Source organism: Ruditapes philippinarum, unplaced genomic scaffold (genome assembly GCF_026571515.1).
Source record: "Ruditapes philippinarum isolate M1 unplaced genomic scaffold, ASM2657151v2 ctg240_1_1_1_1, whole genome shotgun sequence".
Lineage (NCBI taxonomy): Eukaryota > Metazoa > Mollusca > Bivalvia > Venerida > Veneridae > Ruditapes > Ruditapes philippinarum.
Window position 1 is genome coordinate 63,460 of NW_026865789.1, and position 26,616 is coordinate 90,075.

General features: G+C 32.6%; 3 protein-coding genes across 9 annotated transcripts in view; 2 read left to right on the forward strand and 1 right to left on the reverse strand.

The window, feature by feature from the left end:
* Positions 1-1,782: 1,782 nt before the first annotated feature.
* LOC132730337 (cryptochrome DASH-like) lies at positions 1,783-22,211 on the reverse strand. Its single transcript, XM_060716232.1, has 12 exons — positions 22,057-22,211; positions 17,974-18,146; positions 11,828-11,927; positions 10,735-10,856; positions 10,324-10,472; positions 9,781-9,943; positions 9,221-9,450; positions 7,948-8,030; positions 7,118-7,192; positions 6,457-6,576; positions 2,767-2,940; positions 1,783-2,317 (listed from the first exon to the last, which is right to left on the reverse strand). Exons 1-12 carry the CDS (start codon positions 22,120-22,122, stop codon positions 2,177-2,179), a joined length of 1,596 nt encoding a protein of 531 aa, XP_060572215.1. The 5' UTR covers positions 22,123-22,211; the 3' UTR covers positions 1,783-2,176.
* On the forward strand, positions 12,036-17,224 carry LOC132730338 (palmitoyltransferase ZDHHC15B-like). Of its 6 annotated transcripts, none has more exons than XM_060716238.1 (3): positions 12,036-12,235; positions 13,407-13,547; positions 15,550-17,224. In XM_060716238.1, the coding sequence occupies exons 2-3, from the start codon at positions 13,416-13,418 to the stop codon at positions 16,501-16,503; spliced, it is 1,086 nt and encodes a 361-aa protein (XP_060572221.1). In that variant the 5' UTR covers positions 12,036-12,235; positions 13,407-13,415; the 3' UTR covers positions 16,504-17,224. The 6 variants fall into 6 exon arrangements, with proteins under 6 accessions (XP_060572221.1, XP_060572218.1, XP_060572220.1 ...); XM_060716235.1 differs by lacking the exon at positions 13,407-13,547 and adding an exon at positions 14,303-14,483 and having other exon boundaries at positions 12,045-12,235; XM_060716237.1 differs by lacking the exons at positions 12,036-12,235; positions 13,407-13,547 and adding exons at positions 12,586-12,819; positions 14,303-14,483.
* LOC132730335 (S1 RNA-binding domain-containing protein 1-like) overlaps positions 22,208-26,616 on the forward strand; it is a 30,002-nt gene continuing 25,593 nt past the window's right edge. The window contains exon 1 of one of the 2 annotated variants that reach the window (XM_060716230.1): positions 22,208-22,288. The gene's annotated coding sequence lies outside the window, so the exon portion shown is untranslated. Of the gene's footprint in view, positions 22,307-26,616 lie in introns of both variants that reach the window. The other variant, XM_060716231.1, reaches the window with a different exon arrangement.

Below are 26,616 nucleotides of genomic sequence, written 5' to 3' on the forward strand. Positions count from 1 at the left end.
TTTGTAATTTGGCAGTAGGTATTACACGCTACGTCATCAAAACTACCCTGTAAATTTACATGTATGAATTCGGATCAACCTTTGATTTTCTTTGATTAGTGCCGCACTGATAAAGATAAAAGGGGAGCAGAATCATTCAAAACCTGTTTGAGATGTCTAATTAACCTATTTTTAGTGAGTGGGTAATTTTTTGTTTTGTTTAGGAATTACGCAATCATCGAGGCAAAAATGGGATTTAATAACGGAACGATTCTTGCATTTATTTTGAGTCTTTTACTTATGTTACGTTATTTAATTGTCATAGTCTTATGTTTATGAATAATTGTTGCACGTTTTCAAATAGCTTGTGTTTAATTATTGAATGACTGAAAAGACATTATAATTCTTCAAACTGAAAATAATGAAATGTGAAAGTGTGACTGTTTTAGAAATAGCCAGTATGACTACACTTATTTATTTATCTATTTATTTATTTTTTTGGTGAAATAAATTAATATTGATCAACAAAAAAGTCATAAAAAGTATTATCACTTTTAATAATTTTGAGGGTAATATAGATTCTTTGTGCCAAACACGCACTGAAATTCAAGTCGATAAAAAATCCAGTTTTGAGCCTCAAAATCCAGCCGAAAATCCAGATTTGGCCCATTTCATTTGTCACATGTATGCACTATCATAATAACCATGGGACCCTGCCACAATTCAAATGCTGTTATGCAGAAATTCATATCATGTATGTCTTTGATGGTTCAATAAATAAGACAGTAAGAGCAAAAGAGTTCAAATCTATTAAAGCACCAGTGACCTTGACCTCAGTAGGAACAATCAAAATATGAAAGACCTCAGTCAATAAACGCTGCATGAGCAAAACTGTAATAAAATATTTTTACGAGACCAAAAGTTGTAAGACCACCCAAGATATTTGCCTACCAAATCAGACACTAGTCAATGAAGAAAGGCTGTATGAAAAAGCATAAAAATGTATTTTAGCACTGGTGACTTATATGTAATATGCTATTTTATGCTCTCCACCTTCAGGGAGCATAAATTTATTCTCTCCCTATACTTCTTTACCTTCATGAGCTGTTTAAATTCTGTAAAATCATCTATTGATTCTATCCTTCATATATAGTGGATATCATTAAGTGTTGATTCAATATTGAATTGACTACAGTTTACACCGGTGCTAGAAAACTCTGTCTTACACCCCCATGTAAGACAAGTCGCATGCTTTAAATGACGTCATTGACGTGCGCCTTTTATGAATGAATCGCTTTCTTAGGATGACATCATTTTTCCGTTATGAATGAAGTTGTATGTTCATACGCTACTATAAGAAAAAAGTGCGTAATGAGAATATCAGGTTTCATAATTTCTGTTCCGAAAATAATTGACATGTAATATGCAAGAAAAAGAAGCAAACACCGGCTGTTGGTACAGACGGGAATATCTAGCTCTAGGGTAACTGTTTAGCAGAAACTTGGCAGAGCATCGTTAACCGCTGAAAACAGTTACTCTCGAGCTAGATTTTCCAGTCTGTACCGGCAGCCGGTGTAAGATTCTTATAGTATAAGGTAAATGACATCACATCAAACTATATACTGGCCATGCAATACCATTTTTAGGGAGTCACAAAAGGGGCACAGGTATGTGATAAAGTATGTTATCATACAATTATATTCAGTAAATCTGATGAACACATTCTGTATCTGAACTACTGAGCTACTACTGAGGTTGCCACATTCAAAAAAATCTCTATAGTAACAATTATTATATTTCATAAATAATACCAATTATGATGAATTATCTGTGAGGTAGATGTTTAATATCATCAAAAAGTAAACATTTTAAGAGAGGACATTAACTTTCAATTGCAAGCAATTTTTTTTTAAATACAATGTATATGTAAATACAACTGTAATTAATTAAAATTTAATATCCGTCAAACAATTAAAAGCTAAACGGTCATTGCACTTGTAGATAATGCCAAATATAAGTTATTTTTATACTAAATGGACAAATGTTTCAAAAACACAAATAAATATTCCTTCAATTGTCCCTTCATTTAACTGATCATCCTAAATCACCAAAATGTCATCATGTGATAAGTCTCGTCAATATGATTGTTAGGACTTCACCAATATTCTATATCATCACATTCTGACAAGTTCCCATATCATGATCCTTTAAAATAGAAATCCATTCCACGTTTTTGTCCAGCAGATTCTTTCCTTCCACTATGTCCATGACTTTGGCCACCACCACTGTACCCTCCCCTACCACGCCCACCTTCACCACCTCGTGCACTAGCACCACCCTGTAATTAAATGTTTATATGATAACGTGTATTAAGGATTACAAACTCAAATGGAAATTCAAACTGTCTCATTTTAGTAGTTGGAAAAATTTCATTTTTGAGCTTGTGGATAGGAGAGTTTATTTTAGCTGCATGCATTTATCTAAGATGGAAATAAAGGTAAAAAGCAACGATCACTTGTACATTAAAAATATCTAGAAAAGAATAACAGTTATGAAAAGCTGATTCCCAATTGTTACCATGAGGGTCCGTAATCCTTCACAGTTAAAACCAATAACATTAATATTTTCATATTTTAATGTCACAGGACTAATGTTAATGTTGTAACAGTTCTAATTTAACAAATATTACTTTACTGTTTGATTATAAATTTCCAAACATTATAAAATGGTAATAACTGTATAATTAAAAGAGAAATTTATCAAGCATTTTACATGACTTGTACTTACAGATTTACCATAATGTCTGCTCCACTCTGGAGCTACAGTTATAGGATTAGGGTAGGTTTCCCCGAGGGAAATGCCCAACTTGGCTAGGGCATTATTGCTCATTGTCCACACAGTGTGTACATTACCACCTGACACATTCTGTAACTCTGGTACCCATAACCTCACATAGTCTCCCTACAACAAGAGGACCATCATGGCCATGAATTGCTCACTTGAGATCCATTGCTAGAAATAGCAATAATTCTTCAATGCAGAAGTAGTTAATTTAGTCAAATAGTCATTTTTGACCCCAGCAGAATACTAGTAATCTATAAAACTTTTATAGAGATCTACTAGGAAATGCTAAATCATCAAGTGCTAAGCATTAAAGTATTTGATTAGAAGGTTGCTTACACGCATAGTAATGGTAAGATGTGAACCAAGGGGCAGTGCATTTCTTACCTAAGGGGGGGGGGGGCAGAGCATTTTTTACCTAAGGGTAAGAGCATTTTTTACATAAGGGGCGAGGCATTTTTTACTTAAGGGGCCTGTTTTATATAATATTGTAAGTAAGAGTCACTAGGTAATGCTACTTACCAAATATCTGAGCTAAGGACATTGTAGTTATTTGCAAGAAGACTTAAATAGTCTATTACAATAAGTTTCCAACAGGGCGGGGGCCAAACATATGTCGGGCCATTTGTGACTCTTGGGACAGAATCTTTTTTTTTGTATAGGTCCATTTACTGCAATGTATTGTAGTTTCACATAAGAAGACTTAAATGTGTTTTACTATGTAAGTAAATTTAAACTATATTAGTCTTTATGAACTAAATGAGCACCAGAGCCAATTTTGAACCCAATAGGCATGATTTATATACTGAAACAAAAAAAAAACTTTCTCCAAGTTTGAATGTAGATATGTTAGTACAGTTTTTCAATCCTTTTGAAACTCGATTTTTACGTTGAATAAACATATCAGGCTTTTATACGGGGATTAGCTGAAAATTTTGCAAACCAAATTTGTTTTACAAGCTACTACATGTATATAAGTGTGTACATCTAAGTGGTACCCTTGAACAACTGGCACATACTTTGCGAAAGTTTCTTTTTTGGTTCAGTATATTACTTTTGTAGAGCACAACAAGGTGTTGCTAACATACTAAATATCTAAGATCTGGGCATAATTTCCTTGCACATATTTCTATTAAAGTCTAGTAAACTAAGTCATCCCTACGGTGTGGAGCATGACTAAATTACACTTGTAAAAATCCATTGCACAAAGCTACATGACAAATACTTAATCTGATGGTACTGTAAAGGACTTATTTGTGTTTTCCCATCAATATAAACTTAATACAAGGGGAGGGCCTTTTTTGACCCTGTGGCATGATATAGAATAGAAGACCACAAGCACAGGCTATATAGTAAACATATTAGCTCTGGGCATTATAGTTTCATTAAAGAACATTTTTAAGACATATTAAAGGGATATTCAGGCAAAATAATGACAAAAATATTAAAATGATCTTTTGTACTCAACTCGCGCTAAAATTACATTTCTAAAAGTTTCAGCATGAATTTCTGTCTAAATTTTATATATTTTGGATTTGAAGCATAAATATATCTACATGTATATATGTTGAACAAAATTTAGACGCCAATAGAATCACCGAATAGTTTTAAAACAAGTCAGGTGACTTGAACAAATCCTTATAGTTACATTAACAGATACTGTGGATATTGGATGATTGAAACCAGTCAAAATCATTCATTTGACATGTTCTTTAACGTTTCCAGAGTTGACTGTGACAACTATTGTGAAATCCTAGCGCTCTAACATGATCCACGCGGGTAAGGTTAGGAAACCACCATTTTATTCTTTATATGGAGAAAAGTTTTGTTCCTTTGACTGTCTAATATATTCATTTTGAGGGCATTTACAGAATTAGGAATGAAAAATTCAAAACTAAGAAATGAAAATTTTGCCTGTGTCTCCCTTTAAGAAAATAAGACTATTCCAAAAGCAAAGCAGCTTTTTACTCCATGGCCATTATATACATAACTTTTGTAAAGTTCACATGTCAAATATCTTAGCTCTTGGCATTAAACTTCCTCAAAAGAAGACTTAAATATGTCTATTTAAACTTAAGGGCCCTCTGAGTTCCAATTAATTTATATACTATTATAGAGGACTGCAAGGTCCTGGTCCCGGGGAGGCATAATTTACATACTATTTATGTAATTGTGCATTAGACTGGAACCTGTAAATAATTCTAAGAGTGCCTCCCGAGAATTATTCCTGTGAGGTTAGAGTGTAGATAAAAAGAAAATATGGATAACAAATGAATGTCAGATGACGGACATCATGCTATCAGAAAAGCTCACCTCTAAACATAAAGTTTTCAGGTGAGCTAAAAACATTAAAATGGTTAAACAACCTTTATCAACAGGTAATCTATCATTTCTTTAAAACAGATTGCCACATGTATCAACATATGATACACATGTTATATTTATTTTGAATTTCATGCGGATTTCCAAGTGTTAAATAAAAAATATTCAGGAACTAGAACTCCGCAAGTCGAATGTGTCGCCTTGTGAACAATATAGTTTAGGAGAATTTATGGCCATGACAAAAATGAAGAAAATAAAGAAGTGCAGAGTACCAGTTCTTGTACACTGCATTTTTTTAATGAGATCTATCATCCTATCAAGTATAAAGACCATAGCTTTTATACTTTAGGAGAAATGGCCTGGACAAAATAAAGTATGAAAATTAACAAAGGGCAATAACTCAAAAACTAAGAAATGCAGAGTACCGGTTCTTGTGCACTGCACTTCTTCTTAATGAGAACTATCATCCTATGAAGTTTCAAGTCCATAGCTTTTATATTTTAGGAGAAATGGCCCGGACAAAAATAAAGAATGAAAATTAACAAAGGGCAATAACTCAAAAAATAAGAAATGCAGAGTATCGGTTCTTGTGCACTGCACTTCTTCTTAATGAGATCTATCATCCTATGAAGTTTAAAGACCATAGCTTTTATACTTTAGGAGAAATGGCCTGGACAAAAATAAAGTATGAAAAATAACAAAGGGCAATAACTCAAAAAATAAGAAATGCAGAATACCAGTTCTTGTGCACTGCACTTCTTCTTAATGAGATCTATCATCTTATGAAGTTTTATGTCCATAGCTTTTATACTTTAGGAGAAATGGCCTGGACAAAAATAAAGTATGAAAATGAACAAAGGGCAATAACTCAAAAATTAAGAAGTGCAGAGTACTGAGGCTTGTGCACTGCATTTCGAGTCATTTTAAGAAGCATGCATACCAAGTTTGAAGTCAATCCGACTTATAATGACTGACTTATGCTCTGGACAAGCTTAAGGGGACGCCGACGATGCCGACAACGACGACAAAAGTAACCCCTATATGTCGCCTTTTTCAAGGTGACACAAAAATTATGTGAAAGGACAAATTGTTCTTGCATTAAAATTGCTTCAAATTGAAACATATCACATTAATAAAATATACATGCAATAGCTTTTTGTCTGTTTAATAAAAAGAAAGCAATGAAATATATGTTTGCCTATTTACAAAAATGTTCTGCTTTTTTAAGAAGGATGTTGAAATATTATAGTTTCTTCATACAATATAATTTAACTACATTGTTCATCAGTTATATAAATACATGTATAAACATACCTCTGGGTCATAATCAAGACCTTGTTTTATCATATTAAACTTTCTATCTTCTCTCGGATCATTACCTAATCCAGCACTGTATAACCAATTACCATAGTTACTGCATACATCATGATCAATCTGAATTATATATATCTAAATAACAACATCAAATCATAATATTTCATATAAAAAACTTTTTTTGTTGGTTGGGGTCACCAACACTGTTAACATGGTGACTTTCCAGCTACATTGGTGGACATTTATTTACTCATCTGGAGGCATGCCACTTTAATTTGTTTAATATACATTAATCATGCTTTTTATTTGACATGATCCATAACTAATACGAAAGAATTCAATATCAAAAGGATATAATTACATAGCCAATCTGGTGAGAAGGAAAGCTTGTCTTACAGTGTTTGGCATGGATAAGATATTCTCATTAGTTGCCAAAGACTACTTTTGTTTCTCTTTCTTTAAATATGCAGACAACTCAACACAGAGAAATACTTGAAAATATGTAAATAACAAGTACAGTGTCATTATTGTATTTGCAGGTGAAACTACATATATACATATACTGAAACAGCCATGATTTAAAGATTTACATAATTCAATCATCACTTTTTAAAGACAATGATTTTTGAAGTAATTCAACTTATAACATACTTTAACTTACCAACATAGATTCAAACCATTCTGCTCCTAATCTCCAATCCAACTTCAGATCTTTGGTAAGAAAACTTGCTACATTCTACAATATTATCATTTTTTACTACATCAATAAATCACAAGTGTAATTTTTCATTCTGAAATTTATACAATTTCGAGTTGTATTTCTTATAATGTAAACCAAGCAGAACCAACATTATAATGACATTTGAGCCGCATCACGACAAAACCAACATAGTGGGTTTGCGACCAGCATGGATCCAGAACAGCCTGCGCATCCGCGCAGTCTGATCAGGATCCATGCTGTTAGCTATCAGTTTCTCTACTTGTAATAGGGTTTGTAAGCGAACAGCATGGATCCTGATCAGACTGTGCAAATTTTTATTATCATTCATTCTATTTCTAGTGTATCACAATGTATTTCAAAGGTTTAAAGGTATATCTTATGAAATATTTTATATTGTTTCCCTCTTATTGTTGATTCTTGAAAGAGTAGTAACATAAAATGTCTGTTATTCAAAACACATGAATATTGTACATAAACAGAATAAAATATTCCAGAACAAAATGCTATGCTGCTATTTTAAGTCGGGTTATACCATTTAGCAATGATTTCATGATTGCATTATTCACTTTATAGGCAACATACTAACAAATTTCTACAGGCCTTTTTAAGTATTTTTCCTTAATATCCACACGATATTTTTGCAGCAGATACATGTATATAGCTTTATAAACTTTTAATATTTGACACAATATATTGTTCATGTTTACCCTTCTATAAATGTTTTTGTCATACAAAATATTTTATCAATGATAAGCCAGAGTAATATTTACCTGTCTCCCTCTATTTGACATGAAACCTGTAGCTGCTAGCTCTCTCATATTGGCATCTACATACGGTACACCAGTTCTTCCCTCTAAAATATAATGGTAATATTATGGAATCAGGAATATAAACATTTTAACTGATCATTTTACAGAAAGAAACTTCATAAGATCATACCCTTAATCTGCGGGCTGTAACTGATTCTACCAATGTGACCAGTGCAAACTAAGATCAGCCACACAATTGTGTCATTTAATCATAGTCTGCACTGTTTGTTCGTCAGTCAATACTTAGCTTGAACATTTTCCCTTTAAATGATGAATGGATTTGCCCAGATTGGTCAAGTCCATGTAAGATATCTAACATCATAAGGGTAAAAGCGATGTTAAGGGTAAAAGCAATCAGTATTTTCCAATGTAAAATCAACAAATTACAATGTACAATGTAGGCCTATATTAAAAGAAGTTCTGTTTCAATATAAAAATTACATATGAAAACACTTTATCTGCTGATACTACATTGTATACTGGTCGGAGACCATCAAACGAACACTTTTTAAACATTTTTCCGTATAGATTTCATAATTTTTAACCTAGAGACCAAAAAATTTGACACAGTTCAGCTAGGTTCTTCTCCTAACTAAAAACTAGTTTGTTTATTTCTGATTGTATTGACACTTACATCTGAGGCTCAACAAGGAGGGTATCAAAATTACCTAAATTGTCTACACTACAGTACCATGTGTCCGGACAGATATGTACATGATGTGATTTAATTTAGATAAAAGCTTGGGTGTTTTGATTTTTGATTTTCAACATGATAAACAATATTTCAGCAGCAAATGCTGAAGTTTTGGATATTCTATTGTTTACTCGCAAATGATTATAGCTGGTATATGAGGTCATGCATTGCTTTCTTGATCCCCATATTTCAACGTCAACATTCTTGAAATAGACATTAAAATATTACCATTTACGGGGGTTGAAATAAATTTATTTACTTAATTTTAAGAGAAACATGCACTTATTGTTGATAAGAAAGTGATTGACAACCACTGAACAAAGAAAATACTAAATTAAGCATTTTCGGGGCCGTCCGGGTTTGGTGGTTGTCCGGTTTTGGTGGTCCCCAACCAGTATAGATTTTTATTGCTTTAAATATGGAAAGAGATTTCAATATCAAAATCATTGAGCCAATAACATAGTCTTTGGATACTGCAAGGATTGCAGACTTAGAATGATTCAAATAAACTTAAAATTTCATTTTTAACAAGCTAGTTACCTTTCCATGCTCGAAACAATGCCTGATCCTGTTTCCATGGCACCTGTTTCCCTTGTATTCCTGATAAATAAAACAGCCTGTTTCCATACTTTAGTGCTACATATCTAAAATAGTCCCTCCAAAGTAGCTCAAATATTACCCAGTATGTGGAATTGTTTGCCACTCTCTCTTGTTCATACCGTTTAATCTCATAATAGATAAACCTCGGGGAGATACTACCATGTGCTAACCTGAAAACCAATCATTTCTTTATATATCAAATTTTCTTTTTTTCTTTTAAATTGCATTTAAACTATTTTGCTTCAATTCAAATTTTAAATTAAGCCAAAAGCAATACATGTATTCCTTAAAATTACATTGGTTATTCTTTGGAAGTCCTTTCTTTGGCATTAACTATAATATTACTTTGAAAAGAAAACTGCAAATCTAGCCTTACACGAAGGGATTTTCCAAAATTATTCAGTACCTATACCACACTATTCCACAATGAACAGTTGTCATAAAGATCTGACCTTACATAACTAGAACTTTTACAAGTATTCTGAAAAGATATGACTGACCATGAAGAAAATTTTGTAGAGTATTCAGCACCAATCATTCCATTTCTTGTTTCCTTGTATGTTGCCACAGCATCTGTCTCCCAGAGAAAGTTACAGACACGTTCAAGTGCAGAAGTCTCACCACCAGAAAATGGGAAAGCTGTTCTGGAATCAGCAGCAATCTCTGTAACAACATTATAAGCTGAAGCATTATGATTTAAAATGTAATGAACTATTTTCATGAAAGTTAATATCAAGACTATTGAGATAAAGCCAAATTGATTACCACATTATTGAAGGTAACAAAACTAGACACTGAATTCTGGCGATGACAAATACATTTCCATGATCATGAATATATCATGTTAAAGGCCATTCAATGATAAGTCCCTGCACTTAATTATAAATTGCTAGTTACGTGGCTTTTTCCTTGAATATGACCAAATAGGAACAATAAAACATGATATTTTAGCATAACTTTGCCCTTAAAATAAATTTATGCTAAAATTGGCGTTCATTACACCGATTACATTTTACACTTATATCATCAACTCTTAGTTATACCTTCAACACTAAGCTGTTGCATGCTGGGTATTTCTCCTTCTTCTATACCATCTGGTAAAGGATTTAGTTGATCCGGCATCTGAATACATTTCCGTACAGTACTTGAACCTTCTACACGCTTCCTGAACTGTGTATACACATCTGGCAACCTTAAAATATTATTGTGTTTTAACACGAGATGTGGGCTACAATGTTTCCTAAACAAAACTGTTTGTTTCCATTTAAAACACAAAATATGAAGTGCACATGCATGAAGAGTTGTCTATGATGTTAAATGATTCTTAAATCAGGCAATAAAATATTAAATTAAACACAAAGTTATGTGTTTTAACAGTAAAATTCCATCTTTAGCTCATCCTAAAATCAAAAGTAAAATTCCATAAATTTGAAAGCTATAAAATGTTAACATACTGTTTGTAAGAAAATGGCAGATCATCTCTGTGAAATAATGTATGACCCCAGATTTTTTGTATAACTTTGCCTGTACACTGTTTCTCAACAGCAAGTTCCACATCAATTTCTTCCTGAGTTACCTGAAATTATATTTACATACCGTAACTGATATTGTACTTTCTCTCTCCATATGTTCTTATGTTGATACTACGACCATTTTATAATGATTACATATATAAAGGTTTTGAACTTGGATCAATAAAGATATTTATTTGATTTTAACAACCATAATTATATGTGAATAAATTGTCAAAATAATCAAGTACAATTATGTGTGTTACGAATAGACAACAATTGTAATTGTCTTTCCTGATGTAAATGAAAATAGCAAAATACAGAGTGGCATTACATATATAAATTTTAGTTTAGGTCAACCAGAATATGTCTGATATTAAATGTCTGACAACTGTGCCTTGCTGTTTCAGAGGAAGATTCTTGTAGCTCTTTATCAATATTGTCAAACATGTTAACTCCACATCATGCAGATCCCATCGTCGGATACCCACGGCCGAACCATTAACATTCATCGTCGGATACACACGGCCAAACCATTAACATTTATTGATTGCATGTTATGTGACATGTTTATCGATCATGGGTATCCGACGATGGCAGATCCAGACCAAGATGCAAGTTTTTTTTGCTGTGTTATGGAAACTGTTGAAAATTTGATTTGGACTTTTATTCAAATTCACTAGAAGCTAACTTTTTAACATTTGCTGAACTTGGAGATTTATATTTAAATGGCAACAAATGTCAAACCATGTATTTATGTTTGAAATACAAAAACAGAACAAAAGCTTGCTATATAAGCTGCCTCTAAAGTTTATTAAACCAAACCCTGCTGACTTTGTATAATCAGGACATGTCACAATCATGTCCTGCTTTGAGTTCAAAACAGTTAAAAACTTTAGAATACAGAACCTAACATTCCAACAGTTAAGAATTTGGAAAGAATTTATGCAAGTGCAGGCTGGTAATTGACTTGACACTGGTGCTATAGGTACATGTAAGAAGTTATCACCTTAAACAATTCATTTCAAGGATTTACCTCTTCATGGAAAGCAACTGCATATACAGATTCGCTACCAAGCTTCTGAATTAACTCTGGTATTACCACTTCTGGCTTACCATTTCGCACAACCAGACCACTGAAAATTAGAATTACATGTATTATGATACAATGATATTATGGGAAATAATCAAGTCAATAAAAATGGATTTGTATATCACAGTTAGTTCCCCTTGCATAATTTTCTACCCGGTTACTGCTAACAATAACACAAATAAACAATATGTATGAATAGCTAGGGATTAAGTATACACTACACGAAATTGATCCGTCAGGCCACATGGTTTAGACATGTTGAGATCTGTATATATTAATACAAACTTTCTCAGTTACCAGAGATTTTTAATGCTTTATCTCATTTAAAAAGAGAATTTTTACATAAAAAAGGTATTTTTTTCTTACTTTTTTCCTCATTTGTTTCATTATTAAAATGCTTATTTTTCTTTTCACTTAAGAATATGTAAGTTAACTTGGATAAGTAAAATAATTCAATTTCATTGTTTTGTACAAAATAATCTATTCATTTAATTTTGAATCTTAAAAGTTTTTATATAGATTCTAACTCGATCAGTAGCAATCTAATACTTTAGCATTTAAATTAAGCAAAGTACATTTTTGACAGTCATGCTTGACTAAATAATGCAATTTTCAGTGAAAATACAGTAAAATCACTGAGTACCAGAGTTAAAACCATTAATAATTAATGGGCCTAGCTTCATTCGATCTGGCATTGAATGACTGCACTAGATTTCTTCATTAGTGGTACACTGAAATCAATAATTCAATCTGCCTGTTTACACTAGGATCAAATATATTGACACATTTATATGTTAACACTATAGTGATATGTGATGTTTATAAAGATATTGTGAAAATAACTTCACACATTTACATTCTTTATTTATTTACACTCAGAAGTTTACTACATACTACACAAGTTATGATATGCTGATATTTGTGTAAACTATCAGGTATTGCTATTCAAGCGTCTGGTAAAACTGAGATTAAGATAGAAAATAGAGGATTATATTTTTGTACTGACTATTATTTACAATAAAGGATAATAATTGTGTTTTTAATTCTACAAAATTTGGCAAGTACAGACATAGAGATTAAAATGTGGAAAATAATAAAAAACATCATCAGGAAAGCTTGGTTAGTTGGCTTTTATACTTAAAAAGTATTTTTTATTATTGATAATCATACAGGTAAAATGTCAATTATTATTACTTTTTTATTCTGAAAGGAGTATTTTCAAACATTGTATTTACTGTATACTTATTTTTGGATAAAAAAATCATGTTTGAATTCAATATAAAACCAATATTTAACAGATTTGCTTTAATTTGATCTATGAAATGTTCATACTCTATAAAATTTTTAAATAGATCATGAACATTAAATGAATGCGTTACCTATATTTTGTACTTACCTAAAATTAAGATTATATAATGAAGTACGAAATACTCCTTTCTTGAAAATTTAGATAATGTTATAGCTCAGGACTTCATTGTATTTTTCTATAATTGCTTAATATAATTATTTCAAATTTATACAGACAGCCAAAATGGTTCAAAGGAAGCATGCTACAAATGAAATTAAGTCTGGAATTTTAAATTTTTTGGAGCAGGAGAACAAAAAATGGAGAGATAACTATGACTCCCATGTAAAATCAGGGCGTCCAGCTAAAAATGCTCAGGTATATACAGTCTGTAGACTGTTGCATTGGCCTGACTTATATATGCTGGCACTGAGGACTAATTTAGCTCAAGATAACATTTTGAATTAGAGTTTTGCTTGTAAACCAGTAGCTAGCTTAAAATATATCCCTTCAACTTATAACATTGCCTTTAACTGCATTACTTATTTGGTCAAAATAATTATGTTCCTAAACTTTATTACAACACTTACACATTTATATTTAGTAACAAGCATAATTATATTCATTTCTTTGATTTGCTAAATATGCTTTAGTTCTGTGTACAAATGGAGAGTGTTAACAAAGTAGTTATCAAAAATAACTATAAGACAGTACTTTAGCTGAAGGGATATCATTTAAGCAGTTTATGGTTGCAGTGTCTTGTGTGTGTGCTAATACTATAGTTCTTTCTTTCATAGATGAGAATTTCAGAAAAGCACAGCAATCTTTTTATAAGTTAGAAATCTCCTGTATACACATCATACAGTTCATTTTGAATCAAATAACATTTTCAAACAATTACAGAAATCTATCACTGAAATATTTGTTGATGATAATTTGTATTTTCGTGTAAAAAATTTATTTATATTATAACAAACTTTGAATCTTATCATCTTTATTCAATTAAAACAAATTTGACCATTTTGTACATTTTGTACTGTATGATGTGAAATACTTCAAAATTCCTCTCAACACTCAATATCAATAGCTTCATTGAAATGGGAACTTGGAACGATTTTTTTCTCTTTTGTAAGGGTGTTTGGCTATGTGTGTGGTTTGAAAATGATGCATAGACGTCAAGCCAGTAACACAGGCCTGTCCTGGTTTAAGTTTCCACGGCTACCGGCACCAGAGGAAGAAAACCTATCTTTCATGGAAAAATGGCGGAAACATATGGACAGAAAAAAGAAAGAAGCAAATGATTTTATACAAGTTGTAGGTACCATAATAAATATCTGCATGTGAACATCAGAACTGATGACAAAAACAATGCTAACATGGCACAAAATTTAAAATATTCCAAGTTACCAAAACTGATTAGTAGAAGGACATACATTTATATCTATAATATTAATGATAGAGACATTATTAGAACATCTTTTAATACAATATTTCTTTATGTATGTTTAGTAGAAACCTTCTTCTATCTTATATCTTATTTATAATACTCATACTTACATATATGTACATATTTTAATTACGCTTTAATAATATCTTTAATCAACATCATTACATTTTTATATACTTTATATAATAAAGGGAAGAGTTTGGAATATTTTTAAAATATACAATAATTGTAATGATTCTCTAAGGAAGCTTAATTATAGACGTTTGGTGTTTCTTTGGTTATATCACACTTCACTTCTTTAGTCTGATGAAATTAAAGTATTTTAAGATTTTATTGTTGATACAAACTTATATCAGCTTCAAATAACACCCTGTTTCCACTCGTATTTCATTTGAGTCAGTGGTGAAGGATGAAAAAGCTTACACATAAAAATGAAAAACTTTGCTGAGTGTAAAATCTCATAACACATAGTTTCTTAAATTAATGTAGTTATAACCTTTTTTTTCTTTATGTTCTGAGATAGTTGTTTCAACTTAGCAAATTAGTTATTCATTTAATACAAACTTGATAGTTTTACATCAATACCATTTGTTAGATTGGTACTTCACTACATATATAATCTTGAAAACAGCCTTGATTTAATCAATTAATAATTATTCATTTTAAATTAGTTATTCTGCGTAATGTTTATACTTATCTCATAAAAATATTAACTGTTACATACATTATTTAAGAAAATGTACAGTTTTTCTTTAATCCCATTTTAACAATATATATTTAGATGACTTTATTCAACTTTAGTTTTTCCAAAAGTTATTTAATAGCATGGAAATAATCGTAAAGATAAACTCTATTTATATTTGTTAAAACTTTGTCAAAATAGTATATGTCATATAATGACACTGTTTCACCTTGTTGCTATTTATATTTCAGATATTTATGCGAGGTCTCATGTTGTTTCAAGCACCGACCCAGATTTACGCATTCATGTATTACATCATACCCCACATATTTGAAGATTACAGTCCTTGGACAATATACTATATGAAAGTCCTGGCATGGTTTGTACTGCTCAATGGTTTAACTAACTGGTTATGTGTAATTTTGTATGACCCACAGTACCCGAAAACTAAAGACAACCCGTTTCTGCAGGTGAACCAACAGTATGACACATTGCCTGATCACTTTATAGCACCAATTGAACAGGCTACTAGCAATCAGAATCAGCTGAATGGACATTGTGTATATGATATGACATCAAAAGAGGCTCTACCTTGGAACTTCTGTAAAGAATGTCAAATGCATGTTCCACCTCGTACTCATCATTGTAAATTTTGTAAAACGTGTATACTCAAAAGAGATCATCATTGTTTCATGGTTGGAAACTGTATTGGATTCAAAAATCAAAGATATTTCATAGTGCTTGCATTTTATGCTATGATAACAGGCGTTCTTGGAGGATATTTTACATTTAAATACGTGAGAAATGTTATTTGGCCAAGTCTTGATTCATGGTCCGATATGTTTTTCCCAATCACTATATTCCGTTGCTTGTTCGGTGACATCAAGGGTATTAACTGCTTACTTATTGTTCATCTTTACTTAGAATTCTTTTTTGGAGTAATCGGTTTTGTTTACTTCACATCTCAGATGACAATTAGTGCAAATGGAAAGACATTATTTGAAGTAGCAAAGAAAGTGCCAATAAAAAACATGAATTCCATCAACCGCAACTTAAAATCAGTATTTGGAGACTTTTGGGTATTAAATTTTTTATTTCCAATGACATTAATATTTCGCCAGAGGGATGATGGTATACACTGGGATGGGGTGAAAATTGATCATAATGCCAATGAAAAATGGGAAGATGATGGAGAAGTCATTTAGAACAAAATCTTTACTTGTAGTTTAGAATTTTATTCATGTGGTTGATAAAATTCATCTTGTGACATAGTCATGATAGTGAAACCAAAGAGAGTAAAATCTTTTCAAGTCCTTGATAACATTTTGTTATTATAAATGTACACTACCTCAATAAATACATGTAAAGTTCTATTGTGCATGAAGGTAGTAGTCTTTAATGGCGCATCAAATCTGATACAACTGTTAAAGTTATAGAACTATACATAATACAACAGTTGCTATTTTAACTTTGTCAATACTATGACCACTTCTATATAGTAAGTAGTATAGTTTACCTTTAGATCTTCAATTAATATACATACCAGGATAACACCTGTTTCAACTTAACATATACATTAATTTTGTAATGAAGATAACATTGTATAAGTAAACATCTTAACTATTTTTAAAATGATAACTTTCTTATATTTATTTTCTCACCTGAAATCTACAGAAAAAGTAACATGCTACAATAAGAAAAATATGGTAATTTGTTTTAACAATCTGTATTGTTGTTAATATTAATCTCAAGTTAACCTTTGTGCCATTATCACTGAACTGTAGATATGTACATCTTTTTTTATCTATTTTTCTACCATTTTATATTTATTTATTTCTCTTTTTATATGAATCATACATTGAAAAGACTAAGTCTTTATAAATGAATCTACATGTATTATAGTCAAATAAACTAATTATACATGAATTGCTTTGTTTTTATTTATACAAGGTAGCATAATACCTTTGTTTATTATTTGCAACAACAAAAACAACAGTTATACCAGAACATGCCTCAACTTTAGTAATACAAATTTATTTTGAATGGCATATATACATCTTATGAATAAATAAAGAATGATTATTCAGCATTATAAGGTAATAAAGCAAAAATATTGCATACTAGATAACAGATGTACAAGTTCTTAGTTTCCATAATGTTGGTTTCATTTAGTGCCTACCCATGCAACCAGTGCAGATATTTACTACATAAATATCATACGAACATTAGTCATTATGTCAGTACTGATTTCCTACAACACGGGTGGCAAAATCAATTGTTCATATTGCCCAGGTTGTAGTTACAGCCTGTACCGACACGTGGAAACCTTCATGAATTTACTACATAAATATTATACAGACAAGTAAAAAATTGCTTTAATTAAAAAAAAAACAACAGACAAATAAGTCATAATCAGATTTTGCCAGCCCTGCAACAGATGAATGATTTTGTCAAAATTGAAAGATGGACATATCCACTTCAAAAATTTAGCATGATACGGTTTAAGGAGTGTTTCTAGATTATGTACCAGTATAGACCTGGTATTTATATAAGCAAGTTACTGCTGAATCCTGAACATAAATCACATGAATCAGTAGAAGTGGTCAAATGGCATAGGATGTATTGTCTACATCCACATTATCATTGAAATAAAATACAAACTGACTTTTTCCTACCTGCCATGTGACTTTAATGTGCTTCGAAGATCTTTAACACTCTCTAAGAGAAATTTCAAACGATGAGCACCTGTCTTAGGAAATCCAAATTTGTAAGTTCCACTATAATGACGGGGATCAAAACAATAAACTGGCAGTAAACAATTTCCATTCTTATTGGCCCAAGCAAGTACCTGGAAATACACAGTTATATTCACTTTACAACAAACTGTAAGTTTAAACATCCTATATTTAACACAAAATTGGATCATAACTAAGCAGGAAATTAAATGCCTAAGCATTCTAAAAGAAAATGAACAAATCCTTTACTTATTTAACATGATCAGACAATGTGTAGATGATGCAACATTGCTTGTTTTGTTTTCCTTGCATTTCTAAAAGACGGAAGTTTAGTTAACATTTTAACTGAACTATCTGGAGAATAAGTAATGTTATTCTTCTTGCCATATGATAACACTTTAGAATAAAGTTTTGACTGCACAAACTATCAGGCTATATCTCATTTACCAATGGATGAAATAAATTCAAACTTTACACACAGCGTTTTCAAGAAAATATGTATGCCCTCCTAACTGAAATCAACAATTAGTCATGTTACATGATGGAATTCTTACTTGTAATCAACAAAATTCTTACTTTTAAACTTTTTTAAGAACAATCCTGTTAAAATGGTCATTGTTGGGCCTGAAATAAAATATTGATTGTTTCCTCTACAAAATTACAGCTACTTATTATTATCATCATTATTTTCAGCAAACCAAAATTTGGAATTTTCACGGAAATTAGCAGTCTTAGACTAACACATAAATATTTATAATGAAGATCAAATATCAGTCCATTTAGTCTATAACAACCATAAATTACTCAAACCCTATTTTGAATAGGATTCCTTAAAACAAAGCACTAATCAATCACACTGAAAATGTATAAAAAAATAAATAAATAAAAATAAAATAAAAACAAGGAATGTCAAGCGACACATATGCCCCCCTTTCTAGCCCTTGACTCATACTGTTGGTAATTTTGTTATAGAAACTTGCCAAAAAATGGGTACATGGAAGTGTTCAGTTATGGAAATACGGTAAGAAAAATAATGACATACTAGTTATAACCAATCAATATGTGATGTATAAAGACCTTGACCTTTGACCTAGTGACTAATCAATACGTGAAATATAAAGACTTTGTGGTAAAAAGTTTTTAAGGTAAAGAGTGGAAACCAATCAAGATGTGACGTATAAAGACCTTGACCTTTGACCTAGTGACTAATCAATATGTGAAATATGAAGACTTTGTGATAAAAAGTTTTCAAGGTAAAGAGTGGAAACAATTCTGACTTTAAGGCACCTGTGACTTTGACCTTTGACCTAGTTACCTCAAAATCAATAGGGGTCATCTACTACATATGACCAAGCATTTTGTGAAAAATGAAGACTTTGTGATAAAAAGCTTTCAAGGTAATGAGCGGAAACCATACCAACTTTTAAGGCGTCTGTGATCTTGACCTTGTCACCCCAAAATCAATAGGGGTCATCTACTTCATAAAACCAATCAGTATGTAAAATATAAAGACTTTGTGATAAATAGCTTTTAAGGTAATCAGCAGAAACCATTCTGACATTTTAGGCATCTGTGACCTTAAACTTTGAACTAGTAACCCCAAAATAAATAGGGGTCATTTACTACATATGACCAATCATTCAATATGTGAAATATGAAGACTTTGTTATGAATAGTTTCCGAGATAATGAGCGTAAACCTTAAGGACCCTGTGACTTTGACCGTTGACCCCAAAATCAATCAATATTTGAAATATGAAGACTTTTTGATAAATAGCTTTCAAGATAATGAGCGAAAACCATTCTAACATTCAAGGCACTGGTGACATGACCTTTGATCCAGTGACATCAAAATCAATAGGGGTCATCTACTGGTTATGACCAATCAGTATGTGAAATATGAAAACTTTGTGATAGATAGCTTTCAAGATAATCAACAGAAACCATTCTGACATCGAAGGCCCCTGTGAACTTGACCTTTCAACCTAGTGACCCCAAAATCAATAGGGGTCATCTACAACATATGACTAATCAATATTTGAAATATGAAGACTCTGTGATAAATAGTTTTCAAGATAAACGGAAACCATTCTAACATTCTAGCCACCTGTGACCTTGACCTTTGACCTAGTGATCCAAAATCGATAGGAGTCATCTACTGATTATGACCTATCAGTGTGTGAAATATGCAGACTTTGTGATAAATAGCTTTCAAGATAAACAGTGGAAACCATTATGACATTTAAGGCCCCTGTGACCTTGACCTTTGACCTAGTGACCCCAAAATTAATAGGGGTCATCTACTAAATATGACTAATCAATATTTGAAATATGAAAACTTTTTTATGAATAGTTAAAACTTTTCAAGATAATACCTTAAAACAATTCTGACATTTAAGGCCCCTGTGATCTTGACCTTTAACCTTGTGACCACAAAATCAATAGGGGTCATCTACTAAGTATGATCAATGAGTATGTGAAATATGAAGACTTTGTGATAAATAATTTTCAAGATAATCAGCAGAAACCATTCTTACAATATTATGCCCCTGTGACCTTGACCTTTGACCAAGTAACCCCAAAATCAATAGGTGTCATCTACTATTATGACCAATGACCAATCACTATGTGAAGTATGAAGACTTTACGATAAAAAGTTTTCAAGATAATCATGTGGTCTACTGACTGACAGACCAACCAAGAGACAGAAAGACAAACCAACCGACATTAGCGAAACAATATACCCCTCTCCTTCAAAGGGGCGACGGGGGGGGGGGGGGGGGGGGGCATAAAAAGATGGTTACATTATGGGCAGAATTCAAGTGATACAAGCAATCTCAACTCTGTCCACTGTTGTTAATTTCACTCCCCCATTCCCTGACTCATAGGTTATTTACTGTTGCCATTCTTCCTACCCCAAAACAGTTCTACTATAAAGATATTTTGCACTGATATGACTGTGTCATCTGCTATGAAAATTGTGGAGATTCCAAGGGCTTTATATCCCAGCCCCCTACCTTTACTTTGTCCTGAACTTGTAAGGAACTGGCAGGCCACCATGTAACTGTGTGTACTATTAAAATTGGTCTACCACTAGTAGTTAACCTTAAGGCTTAATTGTCCCTGACAGTCTAAACCTTATGAAGGCAAAAAATTCTTGTCAGTAAGTGTGAAGAAAACAACCCAAATGCACAGAGGCTGCACCATTTCACTCCTTCACTTTTGGATTGCTTTTTACCACAGACGACAGTACTTTATTGAGACTTGATGGTATACGGTATTTTTTCATATATGTAAAAATTGTTTGAAAACCATTTTTATCGTTGTTATAGATGTCCCATTCGTGTTTAAATATTAAAATAGTTTTGGTAGAGTGTTTACAGGGGCGTATCATGTTGGGGGGCAGGATCTGACCCCCAAGCGTCTGTGCTTTTTACCTGTTTTCCTCTTTCTGCCTAGTTTTCTATTATTAGAAATCTACATATCATTATGCCTCCCTCATAAATGGATATAAAATGGTTAAATTCTGGAATAGTGTGTGTAAATCAGGAGTATATACATGTATATGGGACATCAGTATTTGACAGCAAAAGAAAACTGTAACATTTACATGTAGTACCTTAACGGATAGTTTTGGCTTCCATAACTTTATATGTCACTTTTATTTTGACGTTGTGCTACTATAAAACATGTTCGCTGATGTATCTTTAGCTACTTAACGGGCAGATGAACATTCATAATTAAGCACAGAAAACATACATACATATGCATACTTTATCTTAGTCCAACAAATTGAATTGTGTGCCAGGGCTTTTGGTTATATAAAATGTGTTACAGTCTTGGAAAGCTTGGGAAACTGAGACAATTCATACAATTATTCACAGGCACTAGACACAATCAGTTTACCTATATATTCTTATGATAATTATACTGATGTACAGTTCAGTTATTGATTCTGTCTAGTGCCTGCGCACTACTTATTTATATAATAAAATTACAATCGCATTTATACTATGAAACTAACCTCATTGTCATGATAACGTAGATCGTTGCGCAACATGCAAATGACAACCCTGCCTTTGCTTGCCATTTTGACAATAAAAACGTGTATGAAATTCAGTTTATGTAATAGGACTTTTTAAACTGGTGAAAAACATGTGGTACACCGTTTTTTACATTGACACCGTTTAAATTTCCCGCGAACTACGGTGGAGAGGAAACGAGGAAAACAAGCATATAAATTTATTGATCAGATAGTAAGACCCACATTTATGGTATTTTTTCATAGTTATTCTGTTTGCATCGATTGTCGCGGTACTTACTAAATAGTTCAATGTTTTGAACTGTTGAAGCTACCATCTTCTGTCCCCAAGTCAGATTATTTGCAGACGACACTGTTGTATATACCTAACCATCAATCAAGATCAATTCCTCCCCAGACCCCCCCCCCCCCCCAACTCTCCAACATGATCTAGACAATATGGTTCTGTAGGAGAAGCAGTGGGACATGGAGTTTAACCCTTCAAAATGCCAAGTCATCCATATCACCAAAAGCAAAACCATAATTAAACACAAATATATGCTCCATGGCCAAGTCCTAGAGTCGGTCTCATCTATATCTACATTATACTGCTTCCAAAGCGTAATCGATTACACTAAGCAGGCGCGTTGTCTGGAAATAGCTGTTAAAAACAAATATGTTAAGTGCAAAATTATAGACATGAGGTCAAAGCAAAAGAACTACAAAATCTGGAAACAAAGTGATCCCTCCGAGCATTAATCACAACAAAATTACAAGAGAATTGCAGACTCGGTTTGATTGAGTCTGTACATGAGGGATAATGAATAGGTGCAACATCCCTCATGCCCCCTAGCACCGGCTTGAGCGGTACTCAATTCCCAACACTTAATAGAGCTGGCATCAATGATCCTGAAGGACCAGAAAAATATAACAACACTGAAGTAAAGTACGGGGCAACTTTTTACAGCTGCCACACAGCACTTGACACCTGCTGTTGTGAAGTATAAAAATCTGGAAACAAAGTGATCCCTCGGAAGCATTAATCACAACAAAATTACAAGAGAATTGCAGACTCGGTTTGATTGAGTCTGTACAAGACTGAGATAAAAGAAACAAACAAGAGCATAGAACTGCCTGGTAAAAAGAATGCAGCTGCCCAGTAAAATGTCTATACTGGGACTAGCTTGTAATAAGGGTGTAACGGTTTACCGGTATACCGATATATTGCAATATGAAAAAATTAATTTCGAACCGCGGTATGATTTTTGGAAAACCGGTATTTTATAAAAATCATCATTTTCAATTAATTGCCCTCTAATTTTGTACAAATTTCACATAAAATCTTTATTTGGCAAATTTTGTTGCCGCCAACGTAAGATAAAAGTATCCGACAACTAGTACACTTAAAAGTCAATAAGCGGCCGCATAATTTACATAAGCGGCCCAGATGTGAAAGGTCACACGCGACTAGTTTTGTTTATCAAATTGTGTGACACTACTTTCTATTTTTTCCTTTAGTTACATTTTTATTAAGTTTCTACTAAAAATATATACATATAATGATAATATATAAATGTTACTCCATTTTTACATCAAAACATATACACGACAATACGTATTGCAATATATTGCAATACACTTCAGCAAAATGGCAATATATTGCAATACGGTTTTGGCTGTATTGTTACACCCCTAGCTTGTAAGGACACAGGTAGGCCATTCCAAATACTTCTGGGGAAAAATGAAGAGGAGTGGTATTGTGTCCTTGAATATGGTATTAGGAAGTTCAGGTTTCTAGTGGGTATCAGATGGCAGGGCATTTTTTGTCAAAATTGTGAAGGGGCCTGGACCTGTTCATTTTGTGAAAAAAGCGTGATTTGTCATAAAATTGTGAAAAAAAACAACATATTATTTGGCATTTAGCGACATTATGAAACCGGAAAATATCTTCAAGTCGGTACTTTAACCCGCTTAACATGTGCTTAAACCATTTAAATTGATAAAAATATTTCTGTGTTCTTGAAATTGGCGTAAATCACATAATTAACTGGAGGGTAAACAATGTACTGTAAAATCATTATTATTCGTGGGGCACGAATTTTCGTGGTTTTCGTGGGTAGGTCAATCCACGAATTTAAGATCCGACGAACTTTTATCCCAACAAATACTTCTTACCCTATCTCTGTTCTATATATTACAAACATGAGTCGGCTCTTTTCCGGCCGATATTTCGTGAAATGGATGTAAGTACAGACAGATAACCAGGTTAGTGACATATTAAATCCGTTTGCAATATTTAAGAAACTTGAAAGAAAACTCGATTATATGTTCTCAATTTACTGTCACAAATGTCGCATATATACATACTTGATCGTTGTAGTCTACTAGGACTTGATTGTGTTAACAAGAATACTTGACATAATCGAGTAAATATGGGAACCCAGGCAGTGCAATAATTAGCGCTAATAAAAATTGTCAGTTTGCTCTTATTAATTTAAAAAAAAAGTCTTTGATATTAATGTCGTAAGTACACAAAACTATAAAAAATACGATCGCTAAAACAGATTTATTGTACTTTCTTTTGTTGTTTTTAAATGCTCCAGTTTATATGAATTTTAATCAGTATTTGTGCGAATGCTATTCCGTAAACATCAAAGACGCCACCGACTTTTACAAGATCCACATATACTCGTGTTACTTACCGAGAATAATTTATATGCATGTAAATTTACACAGTCGCTGTGACGTTGCATGTAGTTACTGTCAAATATGTAAAGTGTAAACTTTTAAACTCGCTGGTTAAAACGTGCAGGTGTCGTATATATTATGCGATGTTTACATCGGCGAATTACAGGGGCAGTGTGTCCAATGGAGGTGCATATCATGTCACATAAATGTGTTAATTGCAGTCAATTATCGGCAGTAACTGTGCTGTATTAGAGTTATGCCCAGAGGCAAGAATTAAATTTATTGACAACCGCTGTGTGATACATGTTGTAAGTAAAAATGTTCGGCGATTAAGATTACTTTGCATTAGGTTACTGAATTTTTTTTAACATGAAAACGAAAATCCACGAATTTAAGAACCCACGAAAATGCCCGTTTTGATAAAACCACGAACTTTCATGCCCACGAATATAAGTGAATTCGCAGTATTTCAAAGACAAAGTCCCAATATTTTGTGAAATTTCTTTTGAAATTGTGAATTTTTTTCCGCCACTTTGTGAAAAAAAAAGTGCAATTTTGAACTGTGAAGGGGCCTTATATCGGCCCCTGTTATAGAAGGAAAAAAAGCCCTGGATGGTGATGGTCGACCCTCACAAGATCGGGTTGGATTTTGTAGAGAAGGGTAACAGAGCTTATGTTGCGCCTCTGTTCTAGGGTTTGCCAATTAAGTTCACTTATTTTAGATACACTACTGGTGTAATTGTAAGTAGACCAAATAGTTGAAGCATATTCAAATGCTAAATATCTCAGACTAGATCTGTCTGCTGACACGTATTTCTTGAATAACTTCCAATGTAAACAGATCCCCTGGCTTTATTAAAAGGAATGTTATTACTGAAAATGAGAAAGTGAAAGAACTAGCATACAAGTCCCTGGTCCGGCCACAGGTTGAATATGCTTCAACTATTTGGTCTCCGTACACTAAAACCAATATTGACAAAGATGAGATGATCTAGAGACTTGCAATAAGATGGGTTAAAAGGGATTGCTCCCCTCTCTGTAGTGTCACAGCCATGCAGGAAGAACTGGGCTGGCGATCCCTTGAACATTGCAGATTGGACTGTAAACTGATAATGTTTTACAAGATATATCATAACCTAGTTGCAATTAATCTCCCAACATATGTTCAAGCCACACATAGAATAATCAGACATATGCACCCCTTATCCCTATGCCAAATACAGGTATCCTCCGACTACCCTAAGTACTGTTTCTTCCCTCATAGCATTATACTACATGTACTGTATGGAATAAACTCCCTTGTAACATTGCCACCCTGCCCAACTTGAGTCAGTTCAAACAGGCAGTGGTGGGTTTGCAGTACTAGTCTTACTCCCAGTGTTTTTAAAAACTATTTTATCTCTTATCATCTTTTTTCACTATTTATTACATTTTAACCATGACTAGAATACATTTTCAGTCTCACAATCCTAGCATGTTTATTATTCTTGGACTTTTCTTTTTTTAGCTGTCAGTTATATTGCTCTTTGGGATCAACAGTTTCTTTTTAAATTTAAATTAATTATACTAAATAAAAGATTGTTATTTGCTTGATCCATAGCTTGTCCATCCATAGTCCTATAAATATGAGGTCGCTTTGAGATATTTTTGCTTCTGTGCAAAGCAACAGGCTTGACCGACATAAACTATAACAAGCCTGTAATGTTTTATATATTGGACTTGTCAGGAGAAATGTCTGCCTTGATGTTATTTAATCTTAGGAAAGATTTAGCAATAAATACTAGAACCAATTTCCGAGATTTGGGGGCTGGGCAGCACCGCCTGACATAAATTGAAATATTCTCAGTTGGAAAACTAGCATGTAATTGTTTAGTT